The sequence below is a fragment of the Notamacropus eugenii genome, chromosome 4 (genome assembly GCF_028372415.1).
Source record: "Notamacropus eugenii isolate mMacEug1 chromosome 4, mMacEug1.pri_v2, whole genome shotgun sequence".
NCBI lineage: Eukaryota > Metazoa > Chordata > Mammalia > Diprotodontia > Macropodidae > Notamacropus > Notamacropus eugenii.
In genome coordinates this window covers 48,081,470-48,098,790 of record NC_092875.1, presented here as the reverse complement: position 1 = coordinate 48,098,790, position 17,321 = coordinate 48,081,470, and the positions used below count along the sequence as shown (strand labels likewise).

At 39.1% G+C, this 17,321-nt stretch overlaps 1 protein-coding gene across 6 annotated transcripts in view; it reads right to left on the bottom strand.

The window, feature by feature from the left end:
- The window catches only part of SFSWAP (splicing factor SWAP), a 120,052-nt gene that overhangs the window by 65,408 nt on the left and 37,323 nt on the right, over positions 1 to 17,321 (bottom strand). For 5 of the 6 annotated variants that reach the window (XM_072600755.1, XM_072600757.1, XM_072600758.1 and 2 more), the window contains 4 exons: positions 12,573 to 12,810; positions 12,164 to 12,295; positions 11,727 to 11,820; positions 5,854 to 6,034 (listed from right to left, as the gene is read on the bottom strand). In XM_072600755.1, coding sequence (XP_072456856.1) covers positions 5,854 to 6,034; positions 11,727 to 11,820; positions 12,164 to 12,295; positions 12,573 to 12,810 — 645 coding nt within the window. The remainder of the gene's footprint in view (positions 1 to 5,853; positions 6,035 to 11,726; positions 11,821 to 12,163; positions 12,296 to 12,572; positions 12,811 to 17,321) is intronic. The other variant, XM_072600756.1, reaches the window with a different exon arrangement.

Below are 17,321 nucleotides of genomic sequence, written 5' to 3'. Positions count from 1 at the left end.
TTCCTCCAGCACTCTCATTTCATTAATAAAACCTCTCTTAGTTAACTTTTTTCTTTATCTCTTCCAGGGATTTTAATTTAATTTTTGCCCCCACTCTGTTTTTCTTTGACAAGCTTTCTTAGCTTGTCACTCTCCTTCTGGTTTTGTGTCATGTCTCTGCCACCACAGTAGCTCTTTATGATGGGATTTCTTTCTGTTTGTTTGCTCATTCGTCCTACCTTTCTGACTTCAGACTTGATGTTGGGTCAGGCTCCACGCACTTCTGGAGGGAAGGTCTGGATTGGTCTCGTTGCTGTTTTCTTGAGGTACTGAGTCTTACGTTCCAGGTTCTCTGATATCGTTCAGGCTGGGGGCCTTTTCAGTGCTCCTAAAGCAGTCTGATTCAAAGTAAAGCTGAATGCTGCCCCTGTGGTTTAAGCTCTGAAAGTTCCTGATCTAGGTTTGGGTCTGAGCAACAGCAGACTGTTGCTGGGCTGAGCTGTCCAGTTAGCTAGAAGGCTCCGTTGGTCCAGGGGGACAGCAGTGCAGGTGCCTCTTTTGTCTGCTAGTTCTTCCTCTGCAGACCTCACAGCCTTGCTACTAGGAACGCTAACCTGGGCACAGGTCCCCTTACTAGTCTGCCTGAGTAAGTCTGGGTAGATGACAACAAAACTGTCAGCTGGCACTTGTGTCCCTGCAACCTTGAGGAAGCACAGTTAAACCAAGGCATGTCTGAAAAAAGATTTTGGGAACTATGGTAGAAAGCAAGCTTAACATGAGTCAACATTATGACGTGGTATGTGGGAAAACTAATGTAATTTCAGGATGTATAAAGGTACATTTTCTATGACTAAGATGACAGCAAAGCTATTTACTGTTCTGGTCAATCAAATCTACAGTATGGCATTCAGGAGCAGAAGCTACATTTTATGAAGAACATTGAGATACAGCAGAGCACTCAGGGGAAGGAAAGCAGAATGATGTAGGGGTCTTAATAACACGAAGAAGACTTGAAGGAATTGGGATGAATAGCTTACAAAAGATTCAGGGAGAATATTAATAGGTGTTTTTAAGCATTTGAAAAAGTTATCACCTGGAAGAGGAATTAAACTTACTCTGCTTTGTCTGGATGAATGAATTGGAAGCAGGTGCAGATTGCAAAGTGGCAAGTCTAGGCTCAACAAAAGGAAAAATTTCATTTAATTATACTACTAGAATCCAGTAGATCTCTTCATCTCCTGGATGTCTACTCCTTCCAATATTTCAGATCACAACTCATTCCCATGGCTGCTCATTCCTTGCAATCTGCCCCCCCACCCCCAACTTTACTTCAGAAAGTCCTAATGTGGTGAGATTCTTCTTTGAGATGTTACAACTTTGTGAGGACAAGGGAGCAGTTAGACTATCTCCTCACAACCTGGGTTTTTTTTTTTTTTTGCCAGGTGAGCAACTTAAATTACAAACCAATCATATATCTTGACCCTTTGGTGAAGGGTAGAGTTTGATAGAGTTCAACTCTACACTGTCCTCTTCTTGATTCCCTTGCCCCCTTATCATTACATGTGCACTGCCAGGATCATTCCCACCTTTGCTCCTATACATGTGCTGCTAGATGATGATGGAGAACATCATGCAACTCTGTTGAATGGATCCATTACAAATTTATGTCATATAACCATAGCTGGGTCTTCAATACTGCTAGGCAACTGTCCTACACCTCTCTAATTAACTCAAGAACACATTCACCAGAGTGGTTCTTAAAAATCTTTTCACCTGTCTCTCCATCCCCTCAGCTGAAAAAACTGAGGCCATTTGCCAAGAATTTCCTCTGCCCCAGTCTCCTTACTCAGGTGTCTTTGGTCACCCTTTTCTTTGCAAGCATTAACCCTTTTATGTGTACAAGGGATATTATTTATGTGTATGAGACATCTTCAACAGACTGCCCCATCTATTACCTCTACTCTCTTACTCACCAATCTCTCCCTGTCTGCTGGCGGTTTCCTATTGTGTACAAACATATCCACCTCTCCTTCATCCTCAAAAAAACTCTCACTTGATCCATCCATCAGTGCTATATGGTCCCATATCTCTCCTGTGTTTTGTGGCCAAACTCCTTGAGAAGGATGTTTACAGCAGGTGCCTCTACTTCCTCTGCTCTCATTCTCTTCTTAATAAGTCATTCCCCAATTGATAAATGGTCAAAGGATATGAACAGGCAGTTTTCAGAGGAAGAAATTAAAGTTATCTATAGTCATATGAAAAAATACTCTAAATCATTATTGATTAGAGAGATGCAAATCAAAACAACTCTGAGGTACCACATCACACCTATCAGAATGTCTAACATGACAAAACAGGAGGATGATAAATGCTGGAGAAGATGTGGGAGGGTTGGAACACTAATTCATTGCTGGTAGAGCTGTGAGCTGATCCCACTATTCCAGAGAGCAATTTGGAACTATGCCCAAAGGGCTACAAAAATGTGCATACCCTTTGACCCAGCAATATCATTTCTAGGACTGTATCCCCAAGAGATCATAAAAATGGGAAAGGGTCCCACATGTACAAAAATATTTATAGCAGCTCTCTTTGTGGTGGCCAAAAACTGGAAATCAAGGAGATGCCCATCAATTTGGGAATGGCTGAACATGTTGTGGTACATGAATGTAATGGAATACTATTGTGCTATAAGAAATGATGAACAGCAAGACTTCAGAGAGGCCTGCAAGTACTTACATGAACTGATGCTGAGTGAAAGGAGCAGAAACAGGAGAACTTTTTACACAGCAGCAACCACAGTGTGTGAGGAATTTTTGACCTAAAAAATTCCCAATGGACTCTTGAGGCAAAACATCTTTCACATCCAGAAAAAGAACTATGAATTGCAGAATGAAGCAGACCATTTTTTCTTACGTTATGTTTTGTTTTATGGTTTCTCCCATTCATTTAATTCTTCTATGCAACATGACTAAGGTGAAAGTGTATTTAATAAGAATGTATATGTAGAACCTATGTAAGACTGCACACTGTCTTGAGGAGGGAGTGGGGAAGGAGGAGGAGGGAGGGGAAAAAAATCCAAGATATATGGAAGTGATTGTGGAAAACTAAAAACAAAAAAACCCAAAAAAACCATGATCTCTTGCCTGCCAAATCTTATGATCTTTTCTGTTTTTATCTTTTTTGACCTCTCTGCAGCCTTGAATGCTGCTCATCACCCTCTTCTTTGATAGTCACTTCTCTCTAGGCTTCTGGGACACTGCTCTCTCCTCATTCCTCTCCTATCTGGTTGTTCCTTCTCAGTCCTTTTGGCTGATTCTTACCAAGTCACCACCCCCTCTAACTGTAAGGGTCTCAAAAGGCTCTATCCAGGGCTACTTCATTTAGTAATCTCAGCTCCCCCAGTTTCAATGTGTCATTTCTATGTTGATGACTCTCAAATCTACTTCCAGTGCTAACCTACAATTTCAAGATCTCAAACTCTAAGTTCAAAACTGAATTCATTATTTTTCTCTCCAAAACCTCCTCTCTTCTGAACTTAACCGGCCACCATCCTCCCAGGCACCCCCCCTGACCCCCACTCTTCCAGGAGGGACCCATGTGGCCTTGATGCTGCAAATTCCCCATCAGGGCTTGCTAACTAACTCTGTTCATGTGTGAATCTGTGAAGTCTCCAGTGGTTCATACTTCTTCCCGTTTTGTGTCATTAGGATTTGACTATCTGTGCAGACACTCTTTCCCCTTAGAAAAACAGAAGCTCCCTGAAAGCAGGAAACAGGTGCTATTATTAATAAACATGGACTGAAATTACACAGTTATCTCTTAGAACCTAATGAAATCTAACTTGACTACAATGGATTCACATAGTTTTGAATCCAGTAACAATTCTCTGCTTCAGGGAATGGTGGAAGAACTTGGGTGAATTAGGGAAAGTTCTGTGAGACTCTTTTCAGTGATATGATCTCGTCACTTTCAGCCACCCCTTTGAAGGCCAGAGTTGGACTTTGGCATCTTCAGAGCTGGGACTGAAGGGCTTGGTCAGTTGGATGCTGTTGACGATGATGAAGCACACCTTCCCATTTGGCCTCTCTGGCTTCTTCTTTCCTACCACCACTGCTGCCACCCTGCTGTCATATCTGCCTGGGCTATTACAATAGGACTTCTGGCCTTCATTCTGCATCATGGGTCCCCTTCACTCTGAAGGAAAGGCTCTTCTAAAATTTATGAACCCTTTCTCAGAGTAATTTTTTATGTGTGTGAAATAAAATTCATGATTACCAAGGAAATCAACTATACTGAAACAGTTATTAAAACATTAAAACACAAACAAGTCTGAAGATCTCTGGTTCAGAATGCCTGCTGTAAATTCATCTTTCAAACCAGTGCTAGAATAATCTTTCTCATAGAACTTGGGACAGCAGTGCTCTCTCCTCACAAGTCTTTGGTGGCTCTCTATTGGTTTCTGAGGAGAGTTTAAACTTCTTTGCCTGGCTTTTAAGGTTTTCAACAATCTGATACCTCCCTAGCTTTCATCTTATCTTATGTAACTCTCCATCAGGAACAGTTCGGCCAAATGCAAGTATTCTCTGCCTGCAGAAATGCTCTCAGTCCTCCAGTCTTTGCTCACTCTTTTCTCTATGCTTATAATGGCTTCCCTCCTGCTTTTCACCCACTGAATTCCTATCCATTCTTTAAAGTTCAACTCAAATGCCACTTTCTCCAGGAATGACTAATGAGCAAAACTACCCCTCAGAGTTCAAATTCTGTTTAGATTTAGAGCCAAAAACCATGGGTTCAAAATCCACCTTTGCTACTTGCTGTGTGAAGTTGGGCAAAGTCACTTAGCCTAGTGACCAGGCTTCAGTTTCTTCATCTACAGAATGCCAGGGCTTCCCTCGATGCAGAAAACACCTTATAATTCTAGATGCAGTCTAGCTATATACTTCTTAGGCAATACTGTGAAGCACAGTTATTTTTGTTGATATTATCCCTCCCAGACTTTGAGGATAATAACTGTCTCATCTAAACCTTTTATAGAATTCAGTATACAAAAGGCACTTCATGTTTGCTGAAGAATGGATATAGATAGGGTTCCTCAAAATGGGCTAAGGAAATGTTGCCTGATAAATAATCTGCCCTTGGAGCCAAACGGCCCAAAGGATTTAAATCCCAGTTCTATGACTTATTAGGTACATGTCTATAGATTATGTCATCTGTACAATAAGGATAATAATAATATTTTAATACATGAAATTATTTTCCTCAGGGTTCCTGTGAGTACAAAATGAGATGGTATACAAAGCTTTATATAAACTTTTTTAGTTGGACTCAGTTCCTAACACAGTGCTTAGCACACATTGGATGCTTAATATTCTCTGACTCATTAAGGTGGGGTTTTTTTGTGATGCTCTTGGTTTGCTTTGGAGTGTTGGTGAGGAAAACCCCCTTTCCTAAGGCAGATCAACAATGTCTAATTCTTAAAGAGTTTCCTGGGGCAGGGAGAGGTTAAGTGACCTGCTCACAATGAGGCAGCCAGGACATGTCAGGCTAAATACACTTTATGTGCTAAAGCACTATAGAAATTTTAGTTACAAATACCCTATTGCTTCCAAACTGCCTGAAAGCAGCTGAAAATTTGTTTTTCTAAGCATTTTATCTCCTTCCCTTAACCTGTTCCAAATAGATCAGCTAATGAAAATGAAACTTTAGACAAGTCTCTGTCTGAAATAAGTCATTAGTACACTGGCTTATCAATAACAACCAGGGCCAAATAACAGTATATGATGTGCTGTAATTCAAAATTCTTGCTTGCTAAATTTATGACTAAAAACAAAGGAACAGGATCAGCTATCAGTCTTAGGAATCATGCTGACTTACCTTTCACCAGTTTGCCATCACTGATGGCCTTACTGGAAGCTGACTCCTTTTTTGCCCCGGAGGCCCCCTTCCCTCCTGTGTCAGCAGCATCTTCAGACCCACCATCTTCTCCCACTTCATGGGCACTTTCAGGGGCAGGCTCTGCTGGAGCCTCTTCTGCTACAGCTGCTGCCGTGACAACCTACAGAGATCACACATTACCCAACTGTAACTTGAGTGATATAATTTAATTTTTAAATTTGGAGATAAGAAAGGTAGACATTTAAATCCACACTAGCATTTGGTAACAGTGCATACTTTATCTGACAGAAAGAGAACAAGAGGAAGAAATAAATATCCTTCCACAAGTTCTGATGTTCACTAAAGGCATTTGTGAACCAAAGTTCAACATCTTTCCTTTAGAGATTCTGACTGCCAACCTTGATTTTAGAATGCTACATCATCCCCATCTCCTTCAGGAGTCAATTGCCTTTAGTCTGGACATTCAAAGATAGAAGATTGCAGACATCTACAGATAAGCAAGTTGTATCTCACCCCTCTGCCAAAATAGGTATAAAAAGTTAGGGCTTCCATGCTGTTGAGAATAAAAACAGAAAAAAGGCCAATAAACCAAGGAGGAAAAAAAAAGTTCTGAATAGGAATATCATAACATTTTTTCTGACTGACACTAAAGTCAGAGAGCAGGCAGGGGAGGTGAATGGGTTAAAAAGCATTGGCAAGGGGGTGGAGGGAGGTTGTATTTTTCACTATTACTATCTCAATAATGTTAGGAGCCCTATGGGTGCTCCAAGTGCTCAATATGACATATAAAATTTTAATACAAAATTAAAAAAAGATTTAGATTTAAAATGTTTGACTATTAGACACCTAACATTTACAAACATATGATAACACAGGAGGTATTAGTCTACTTTTGATGTATCTGTGATCTTGCCAACATGGATATTTCTTCCTCCACTCATTATTGCCTTTATATCTGGGTAATTCTTGATTGTCTTGCCATAAATCACTTATCAAGGAGGGACCCAATGTGCCGGAGGTCTTCTGATTCTCCTATATTTTGTGGAGGCAAGTACACCAATGGGCTTCCCATTGGTTCTTGTTCACTCTTGCTACATAATCAGCTAGCCCATCATCTTTTCTTCTATGTCTTCAATGATGCCTTCTGTATCACTTCCTGAACATCATTTGTTATTGGTAATATGTTTCAGTTCATTTTCATCTATCATGCCTTTTGGGTTACTAGCAATTTAATTCTGAGATCATGATCTATTCTAATTTGAAGTCACATGGACTTACATACAAAGAGAATATTGGAATTAAAAAGAAGGATTTGCAGCAAAGTGGCTTGGAGTCATTAATAGTGCAGCAGAGTTTTTTTTAAAAACAATCCAGTGTGTTACTTTTCGGATCTATGATTCCTCCTTATACTGAATTCTGGGTCTGACTCACTGTCCAGGTCAGTATACTGAGAGACTACTTAATGAGCTGACCCAATTCTGGCCAGCAGACACTCCTCATTCACAAGGGCCATTTCATGTGCTGGTGGCCACCCTGATCTCTTTTGGGTGACTAGAAAATACAAGTGCAGCTAGGAAGTGAGGGGGACAGATCACTGGGCTTGGAATCAGGAAGACTCATCTTCATGAGCTCAATTTATGGCTTCTGACACTGATTAGTTATGTGACCCTGGGCAAGTCACTTCACCCTCTCTGCCGCAGTTTTCCCATCTGTCAAATGAGCTGGAGAAGGAAATGTCAAACCACTCCAGTATCTCTGCCAAGAAAACCCCAAATGTGGTCATGAAGAGTCAGACATGACTAAAGTGACTCAACAACAAAAATTACACGGAGACCTTATGGTGCTCCTCTGTCCTCTGACTTCATGCCTTCAGCCTAAAAGACAGAATACAAAGTTTTTGGAGAGCTGAAACCTAAGATAAATAAGAAGCAAGAGAACTGCCTCCATTGAGTTTAAGTCTCTGGAGAATGGCCAAAGGGTGATCAGAAGTGCTTTAATATCATGTCACATGAATACTGGTTGAAGGAGCAGATGTTTTACTTATAAAAGGGGATATTTAGGAACATATTAGCTATCTACAGAATCTGATAGGCTGTCATATGGAGAGGAATTAGATGTTATGTCTGACTATACGGAGCAGAACTAGCAACAATGGACACAACTTAAGGAACATCCAATGAATGGAAACTATCCAACAATAAAATGGGATGCCTCTCGTGCAGTGCCTCACCACAGGTCATTCTTTAAATGGAGGTTGGCTGACCAGTTGTTTTGGGGATTAAAATATTATCCTGGTAAGGGCTAGACTAGTTGGCCTCCGAGGTTCTGGGAAGGTCATTTGCAAACAGGAACATTTTAAAGAACAACCTCACTGACAGGGAACTCTTCTTTGCACTTTCTCTTTGCATAGATATTCCTCATGACCTACTTCCCTAAACATTATATCCCATTTTAGACCTTTTCTGATCACTCTGAGTCATTAATTCTCTCATTATTTACATCCATGTTCCTCTTACCTGTTCCCCTTCCCCCACCCCCAGAGGAAGCTCCTTGAAGGGCAGGGAGTTTTCTTTTTGTCTTTATATCCCTAGTACATGTCTATGCTTTGCTGGCTATTGTTTATCATAGGACCACTGAACAAAATTAGCTATGGTTTTATCTATCAAAGAATCCTATAAGATGTTAACAGACGTATAAGCATGAAATATACGTTGCTGAAGAGGACCTTTAAGGCCATTTTGTTCACCAGATGAATACTTTCCTAGTCATCAAATCACAGTGTAAACTTTCACTCTTTATACCTCTAAATAATGTGTAATTCTGAAGGGAGCAATCAGCTGCAGGAAATGATTGGGGAAAGCCTACTTGTTACCGTTTCTTCAGGGAAACCTTTGTTACGTGCATAGACAATTTTCATCAAGATTATACAGAAATGAGGAAACCACATACAGCAATAGTTGGTGGTATTATCTTGGTCACTTCTTTATTTGCTGGGGGCTGGGGAGTCAGTAACACCATTCATTATATTTTTCTCTTTTGAACTGTCTTTAAGAACAATCTCCAAGTACCTTTAAAATTCTACCAGCTGTACTAGGCTTCTTTGGATTCTATTTAGTCCAGTAGCAGTTCCTGCCATTTCCACTTCCTCATAAGGTAAGTACAGTGGGTATTGAGATGTTAGCATTTAAAGGAGGCAATTTTGTTATCATTAATGATATGAACAGGTCATTAGAGAAGTGAATGGAGAGTTGTTTTGTTTCATGTCTATTTGCTGTCCTATATTTGTTATTCTATATAAGGGCTCTGAGAAAGATATGACTTGCTTGGGTGTCATGTCAAGCTTTCTCTGGGTTTGTTTCCCCCGACCTTTTGTTTTGCAAAGGGATACTATGTGAAAATCCCTATGCGATTTTCTGGCATTATCAGCAATGCTTTGCAAATGACCTCTAAAGCAATGCTTCCCTTGTCCAACAGTTTGGTTTAACAGCTGAGATATTTTCTGAAATATTTCTGGCATCCTGGTGAATCATTTACACTGACCACACTTCTCTTAGAAATGGCAATAAGGGGAGTCACAGTCTTAAATTTTATCCATTTCCCACTTTTTCCAGTCAACAGGCTTAAGCAGGTTGGGGCAGGGCTTTTGTATTGTGCTCAGACTCATCTTCTGATGTTTATTCTTTTATCCAACTCTGTTAATCCTGACCTTTGCTATAAGCTATAAGGAGTTAACGATTTGACAGCATATGGCTGATTCTGAAATGAAGCCTGCATTGATTATGATGAGCAATGACTTCCTGTTAAGATATAATCAATTCCACTTTTGCTATCTGCAGTCTAATCTCCTCCCCTGCCTCCTGGCACCAGGTCTGACTGGAGAGTTCATCTTATTTTGCTCGTATCCACGCCCACAATATGGTTTCGCAGATATCTGTCACACAGCCTGCATTCAAGTGTCCTCTTCTACACAGAAGCTGGAATTCAACCCCTGGGACCCTAGGCTCTGATAATCCTTTACATTGTCTTGTACAGTCTAGTGGCACTTTCTGCCTACTACTATGTGTGGTATTGGAATGTAAACTCCTTGAGGGCAGGAGCTAGCTTGCTTACTTGTATTTGTATTTCCTCAACTCAGCACTGTGCCTGGCACATAGTTGTGCTTTTATAACATTTCCTCCCATTTATTCAGTCTAACACTCTTATAAAGTCAAATATTCTTAATATATAGGCATGAATTTTGTGAGTAATCTGTAAGATTTTGGTCTTTTTCATTTCTTATCCATGGACCACTGTTTCCAATATATTTTATGTCATCTTCCCCTGTCAATTTTTGCATAATTACTGATGTCAAGGTATATGTTGATACAATAGGTTTTTAAAAGAATTTCTCTTTCATTCTCTGCAACAAAAGAACACCAGAATTGAAACCAGTAACTTGGATTCTAGTTCCACCTGTCACTTATGAGATATATGACCAGCGACAAGTCATGTTCCCTCTCTGAGCCACAGTCTCATCTGTAAAATGGAGATAGTGCTACTTCTGAAAGACAACTATTGTGAAAAAAGTCCTTTGCAAATCTTTTGAGAAATGTGGGCTATTACTGCTCTGGGCACCACAGTAAAGTTGCAGAGTTTCTGATGCAGGTGGCTAGGATGGGGTAAGTTCTTGAGATCCTCCTAAGAGGGGATCAGTCTAAAGAACTACGACTGTTCAGCCCAGAAAGAGAAGAATTAGCAAGAGGGATGGGGAAGACAGCACGATTCAAGAATTTGAAGGGTTATTCTGGGAAGGGCGTAAGGTTTGTTCTGCTTGGCTCCAGAAAGCAGTGCTAGAACCAAGCAGTCAAAGTTACAAAGAACTGGATTTAGGTTCAATGTAATTTAGAACTTCCTAAGAATTTAATCTAAACAAAAGAAGGATGGACTACTTTTATTTATTCCCCTGGGGATCTCCCCTCTCTCACGGATTTTCAAACAATGTCTGGTCAACCACTTCGAGAGGATCCTTGTTCAAGTATGCATTAGACTGGGGGGTTTTTGAGGTTTTTTTCAAAATCAGATTTAGTGATTCTACAGTGGCCTAATTGGCTTCATGATAATTTGCTTCTACTTGCTATAAGCAATGAACAGCAAGATGACTAAGAGTCCCATAAAATGAAGGTTCTTGTTATGTTTCTACAACTCTTCATGCTTCCTGGTTTTATTTATAGTGAGAATGAAGGTATGAATATGATTTCGGTCACTGTGCAAAGATCTTACAGGAAATTTGTCAACAGTTAAATGAGTATTTATAGGATTTAAAAAACTGTCTCTTAGTAGATGTCGTCCCTCTGTCATGGAACAAGTACCCATTTTGTCTTTTCAGGTGTTTCACGATCACTGTGGCCAAAGAATTCACCTTGTGTTGGTCAACTTTGTCTTGCGGACTCTCTTCAAATTCAGCTAAGAGGATCTTTAAGTGGGGTTATCTGCAGTTTGGCCCATTCCTGAAGGCTTTCTGGCTTGGCAGAACCTGGCAAAGCTTGTATGCCAATGGCACAGCCTTCAGGAACCTTGATTCTGGTCCAAGATATGATGATGCAGAAGAGCTGGGTACAGTGTAAGCAGTGTACTACCACTGCACTAGGACATTTTTTTCAAAATCCCTTCTCAGTAGGTATGAAAATAATGCTCATTCTATACTCATGTAGAAAGGAAAGTTATAAACTTTACAAGCTAAATATGTAACCAAAATGGCCTTGTCTTTCTTCCTAAATAGACTTGTGCTGAGAAATTTGTATATGCATTTTTGAGTGTGCAAAGTAAGTTAAAATGTAAAGCTTCTTTACTAATGCCCAACATTACATACGTACCTGTGAGCTGCTGCCCCCTTCTTTTTGAAGGAAGAACTGCTTCTTAAACTCATAGTAGGCATTATACTGGTGCCACGGCTGGAGGAATTCAAACCTGGTATCAACAAAATAACAAAATAATTTGTACAGTATAAAAATACTGCAAAAGCAACAACAACAAAATCTCACTGCACTACCTGAAGCATGGAATGCCATTACTGTTGAAATCTAAAATGGTTTGTGCCCCAGCTCCTAGGACATCTCTTGAAAAGCTTGGCTTCTGGCCTTTGCATTTCTAGGTAATATCAACATTCTTGTTTAAAAAAAAAATTAATCTTAAGTAACTCAGCACGTTAGAAATAATCACAACATGCATTTAATCAAAAAACTTGTACCAAGGCAAGACATTAACCAACCCCCCCCCCCCAAATTCCAAACATAAAAATACTTGATCTTACCTCTGATCGTTCTTGGCACGAACACTAGTCTCAAATTTAATTCCATTCCGAGCAACGTATTCTGCCAACTTGTCAATTACAGGCTGGATGTCCGGAGGTGGAGGGATTATGGCAACCACTGGAGCAAGGGTACTGAAAATATTAGATGCCCATTACTTAAATTCAGGGGGATCCAAAAGAATTCCAAAAAGTTTCTTAAAGATTAACAAATACTACACTGAGATGAGTAGAAGTTGGAATATTTCATATTCAGCAAAAATAATATTGATATAGTATGGCAATAACAATGAATGGATGAAAAACATTATTAAGCGCTTATAAGTCAAATTCTGGGAGTTACAAGATGTACAGTGAGTTACAGTGTGGAGTTAGTTGCAAAAATGAGAAATTGTAGAGGAAAATCTACTACCTGGATGGAGTTGTGGTAGAAGCCAGCCCGCTGCTGGACTCCGCTGTGGCTGGGGGTGGGGGCGGCGTGGTCCCAGGAGGGGGAGGCGCAGTTGTTACTCCGGTGGTGCTAGGTACATTAACCCCTGCAGGAAGAGCACTGGAGTAAGTAGCAACATCAATTCCCGGGGGTGGAGGTGCAAGACAATATGTTCCATCCGGCAACATGTAGTAGCTATAATACATGGCTGCCACTGTTGCTGTTGAAAAGAAAACAAGCTCATTGAGAGAGGGACACCACCAAAGAGTGCACATTCAGCGTGTTCTGGGGGAAAAGGGAAGGGCCTTTCACACCTTGGGAAATGCAATGTCTCCTGTCTGCTTCTTACAACTCATCTGTATTTCTGGCCTATGGCATACTTTTCATGTCAAATCACTTAAGCTAAATAAAGAAGACTCATCATATGAAACTAAATCAAAAGTGAATAGACATGAAGCATCCAAGGTACATGTAAAAAGGAATCTGATATAGGGCTCTCTCTTGAGGAGATAATGGTCTTAAACATTGCAGAGTAATACTATGAATATGGCATAAAAAGGAAAACAGGGAAAAGATCTATCTAAATCAGATGTCTCCAGCGATTAATAGGAAAATATATGAAGTAAATTTTGTAATGAGTAAGCACTACTACCTTCATTACTGAACCGATAGGACAAGTTTGTTGGCCAAATTAGAGAAATGTTATAAACTGGCACAAATCAAAGAACAGAGATCACTTTAACGTGGACGCATAGATCCACTTGGCTTCAGATTTTTCTCTAAAATGTTCTTTAAAATACACATTAGAAGTAAATGTCTTGACTAAACATCCAATTTTATGTTAGTTAAGTGAATAATAAAAAAAGATTTTAAGTAAATAATTTGAAAACATAAAGTATCTAACTCCCATTTCCACTACTTCAGACTGGCCATTCTCCATTTTTACAGCAAGGCTGCTGTGCTGGAAAAACAAAACAAAACATCCAAAAAAAAGTCAATTCAAAATACCTCAGCAACAGCAGCTGGATTTACAGCCTTGCTATCATGAATTAGAAAGACTGCATAATTCATACATGCTCTAGGCACAATAAAATGATGATTGCTCCCTCAAGAGACTGAAACTCCCCCCAAATTCACAGCTGTTAATGACTTATTTTATTAATTATACATGTATGGATTTCTAATTGTCACACTGGCACAACGCATCGCTGGTGCACAGGAAAAGCAACATTTTTATTTGTGAAAACTAGGTGGGCAGCTTGAACGTACTCACCACATTGATCTCCAGCATGAAAACATTTCGTTTCGTCACATAGTTGGCAACCTTTAAAGAAAGACCCTGGATGGGAAGAGCAATGTAACTACAGGCCAAGACCAAAGTCCTTGGACAGTGCTATTGGGGCATGGGAGGGAAAGGAGCTGTTTGAAAGCACAAAAAGGCAACGTTTTTTATTTAGGTCCTTCCAAAAGAACTCTCCTCTTAAAATTCATATTTAGCCTTAAAATCTCTACCATGAAAGGATTGAAACTCTATATGAATAATCCCCCCCACCCCTAACTCCCACCCCAAACCAGAAGCAGGGAGACAGGCCAGACAATGGGAACTTTTAAAATAGAAATATTGGACTGAACTTTTGAAACCACATGTAGTTCTCTGAAGGCCATAGTTAAAGTAAAAAGGAAGTGAACTAGTATTAATGTATCTGTGGAAAATGCTCCTTGTTCCACTTCAAACAGAGGAAAAAAAATCAGAAGGAAACTTAGAGACTGCCAGAGGTAGGAAACTTGCAGTCTCCAGGCCACATGTGGCCCTCGAGGTCCTCAGGTGTGGCCTTCTGACTGAATTCAAACTTCACAGAACAAATTCTTTTTATTCAGGGGATTTGCTCTATAAAATCTGGATTTAATCAAAGGGCTGCACTTGAGGACCTAGAGTGCCACATGTGGACTTGAGGCCGCAGTTCCCTTCCCCCTTCCTGGTAGCCTAACAACGTTATCTGAGATAAGAAAACTGAGGCCCAGAGCAGGAAGTGTCTTGTTCAATGGCATGCAAGCTGGTAAGCAACTAGAAAATGCTGAATTCCACTTCTACCTGACTTCCAGTCAGGTCTGATTCTATTTCAACAAGCTCTGTTCCAATTAGCTTTGCATCATTCCATTAAGACCACACTCCTCACTCTGAATGTGTTACACCAACGTGTGCCCAAGGGTACCTATGGATAAATCTGTGCACATTTGGCCTTTCAGCTAGAACAAGCAATTTATGACAAATGTCCTACCTTTGAATGAGCACAGACAAGACCAGCGTGTCACTGAACACACTGACAGTACTGGCGCTCATGGAGACTGCCCTATGTTAAGATGCTTTTATTCTCGCTCCTAAAGTACACAAAATATCTAAACTACTTAAAAAATAACCAGCAAATATTGCTTTGAAGGTACCAACATTTTAGACTAGTCACTGACCTAGGACAAATGATTACAAAAAAAGAAGCAAAGTTCTATAAAATTAAAGAAAATGGGCACCTGGTATAGGCAATTCGAAGGCACTGCATATTACACTGTTATTATCTCTCAAGTAAAGACTCTACTGACTTCTTTTCAAGCAAGAATTAGATATAGCTATTAAATAATTTGCACAGGTCACAAAATAAACCTGAGATATGAGGAAAAATAATCAAAAAAGCCTTAGAAAAACATCTATTACTACACATAACAGATTTGTTATTTTCTACACATCAACTCCGTGTTGGTTTGGCAGCCATGGTATTATTATTACCTATCTCACAGAGGAGGAATTAGAGAATGAAAGCAAATGCTTTACTCTGATTCTCACAACTAGTAATTGTAGAAGTCAGGATTTGAACACACATTTCTTAAGCTTTGTGTCCTTTCCACTTCATCAATCTGTTTCTCCATGGGATGAGTGATTCGATAGTTTGATCAGTTTCTAGATAAAAAATTGATTTTACAGATGAACTGGGGAGAGATTTTTTTGATTTACTTGAATTCTCTGACTCAATAACAAAACATTTATTGTAGTCTACCAAAGACTAAAGTACATTCATCCATCTACCTACCTACCCATCCATCTATCTCTCTCTACCCATCCATCTATCTCTCTCTACCCATCCATCTATCTATCTTTCAAATGGATCTGTGATTTCATTAGTACAAGAACTTCCTATGAGAAAACTCTCTCTAGCAATGAAGGTCAATAACTGTTTTGCCACTTAAGAGTTCTTAGAAAGTCCCCTGGAGCACTCAGAGGTTAAACAACTTGCAGAGGGATCACAAAGCCAGTATATGTCAGAAATGGAATTTAAACCCAGGTCAGTCTTCCCAATTCTAAGTTGTTCTCTATTCCCTACTCATTTCAGAGCCACATGAGTGCTGTGAAAAATTTCTGAGCTGCTTAAAAATATTGAGAAGCTAAGAAAAGTTGCAATGACTTCCTCATTGTCTGACATCATTAAGTATTAGTAAATAGTTCTGATTTTTTAAAAACATGGTCTCTTATAATAGAGTGGTACTAAATGGGCTTACAACCAGAAAAGTTAAAAACTTTGGAAATAAGACATTACAACCAGAATTAGATGTCAAATTTGAAAATGGTAAATGATGCTGTATAGGTAAAAGCAATTGCTTAGAAGCATACAAGTCACTGTTTGAAATCATTTACTATTCAACCTATATAGATTTTAACATTTGCATAATGATTGAGGTTAAATCCCTTATCCACTTACCAAATAACTACCTATTAACAGGCTTTTTGCTCAGTTATTAGAGTTTAAAAGTTCCCTCATAAGTAACAAAAACATTCACAAAGTATCTTAAATACAAGAAATTCATTGTGACTAAATACCTAGAGAAAATTCATCCTTCCACAGATGATGAAGGTATGCCACCACTACTATTTGGAATTTATGACAACAGTTCAGAGAAGAATAAATGGCTAACTGTTTTTTGAGATCTAGTGTTCAGATATTTATCAACAGATTCATGAATGCTTCCTCCAGAAAACCATAACCTAAGGTAAATTTCTGATGAGGATCTATTTTATCAAAATACGAAAGAATATTGCATATAGGAAAAGGATTTATACAGTTAACATTCTGAGTATTTAGATAATTTATTTCATCTCTTAATATTCGGGATAAAAATTTTCCAAAATTTGAGACTTTTTATGAGCTGAGTGTATCATATTAACATTTTATAGTATTAATATGGATAATTTTCTAGTCACATAAAGTTATCGTTTTATATTACTTATCACAGAATGTGAAAATCTTTTCATATTTTTCTACTAAACCTTAGGTATGTTTCTTCCTGTCTAATTTTTAAACTTAGACCCTGATAGGAATTTACTGTAAATAGCACTGCTGATTACTTTAGTAAATGTCAGAAGCCACCCCTTCCTAAGCTAATCAGGAGGATGATCTGTTGCCAAGAATTACTGCTCATATTTTTGGCTGTTCAGCCCCCAAAACAAAATGACATTTTTTTGTGGTGATTTCAATCATTTCATGTAGAGTTCTTTTGATAATAATAAGGATCACTAAAGTTAATCAATTACTATTTAAAGATTCTGTTCAACCTCGATTCCCTGAAACTGGTACTAGGTTTACACACACCCTTTCTCAAATTATGACTGCTCATTTGATTTATGAACTTTTATTTTGTTTGCTCATTGTTTTTGAATTCCTAGTATCTGTTATAATGCTTGATACA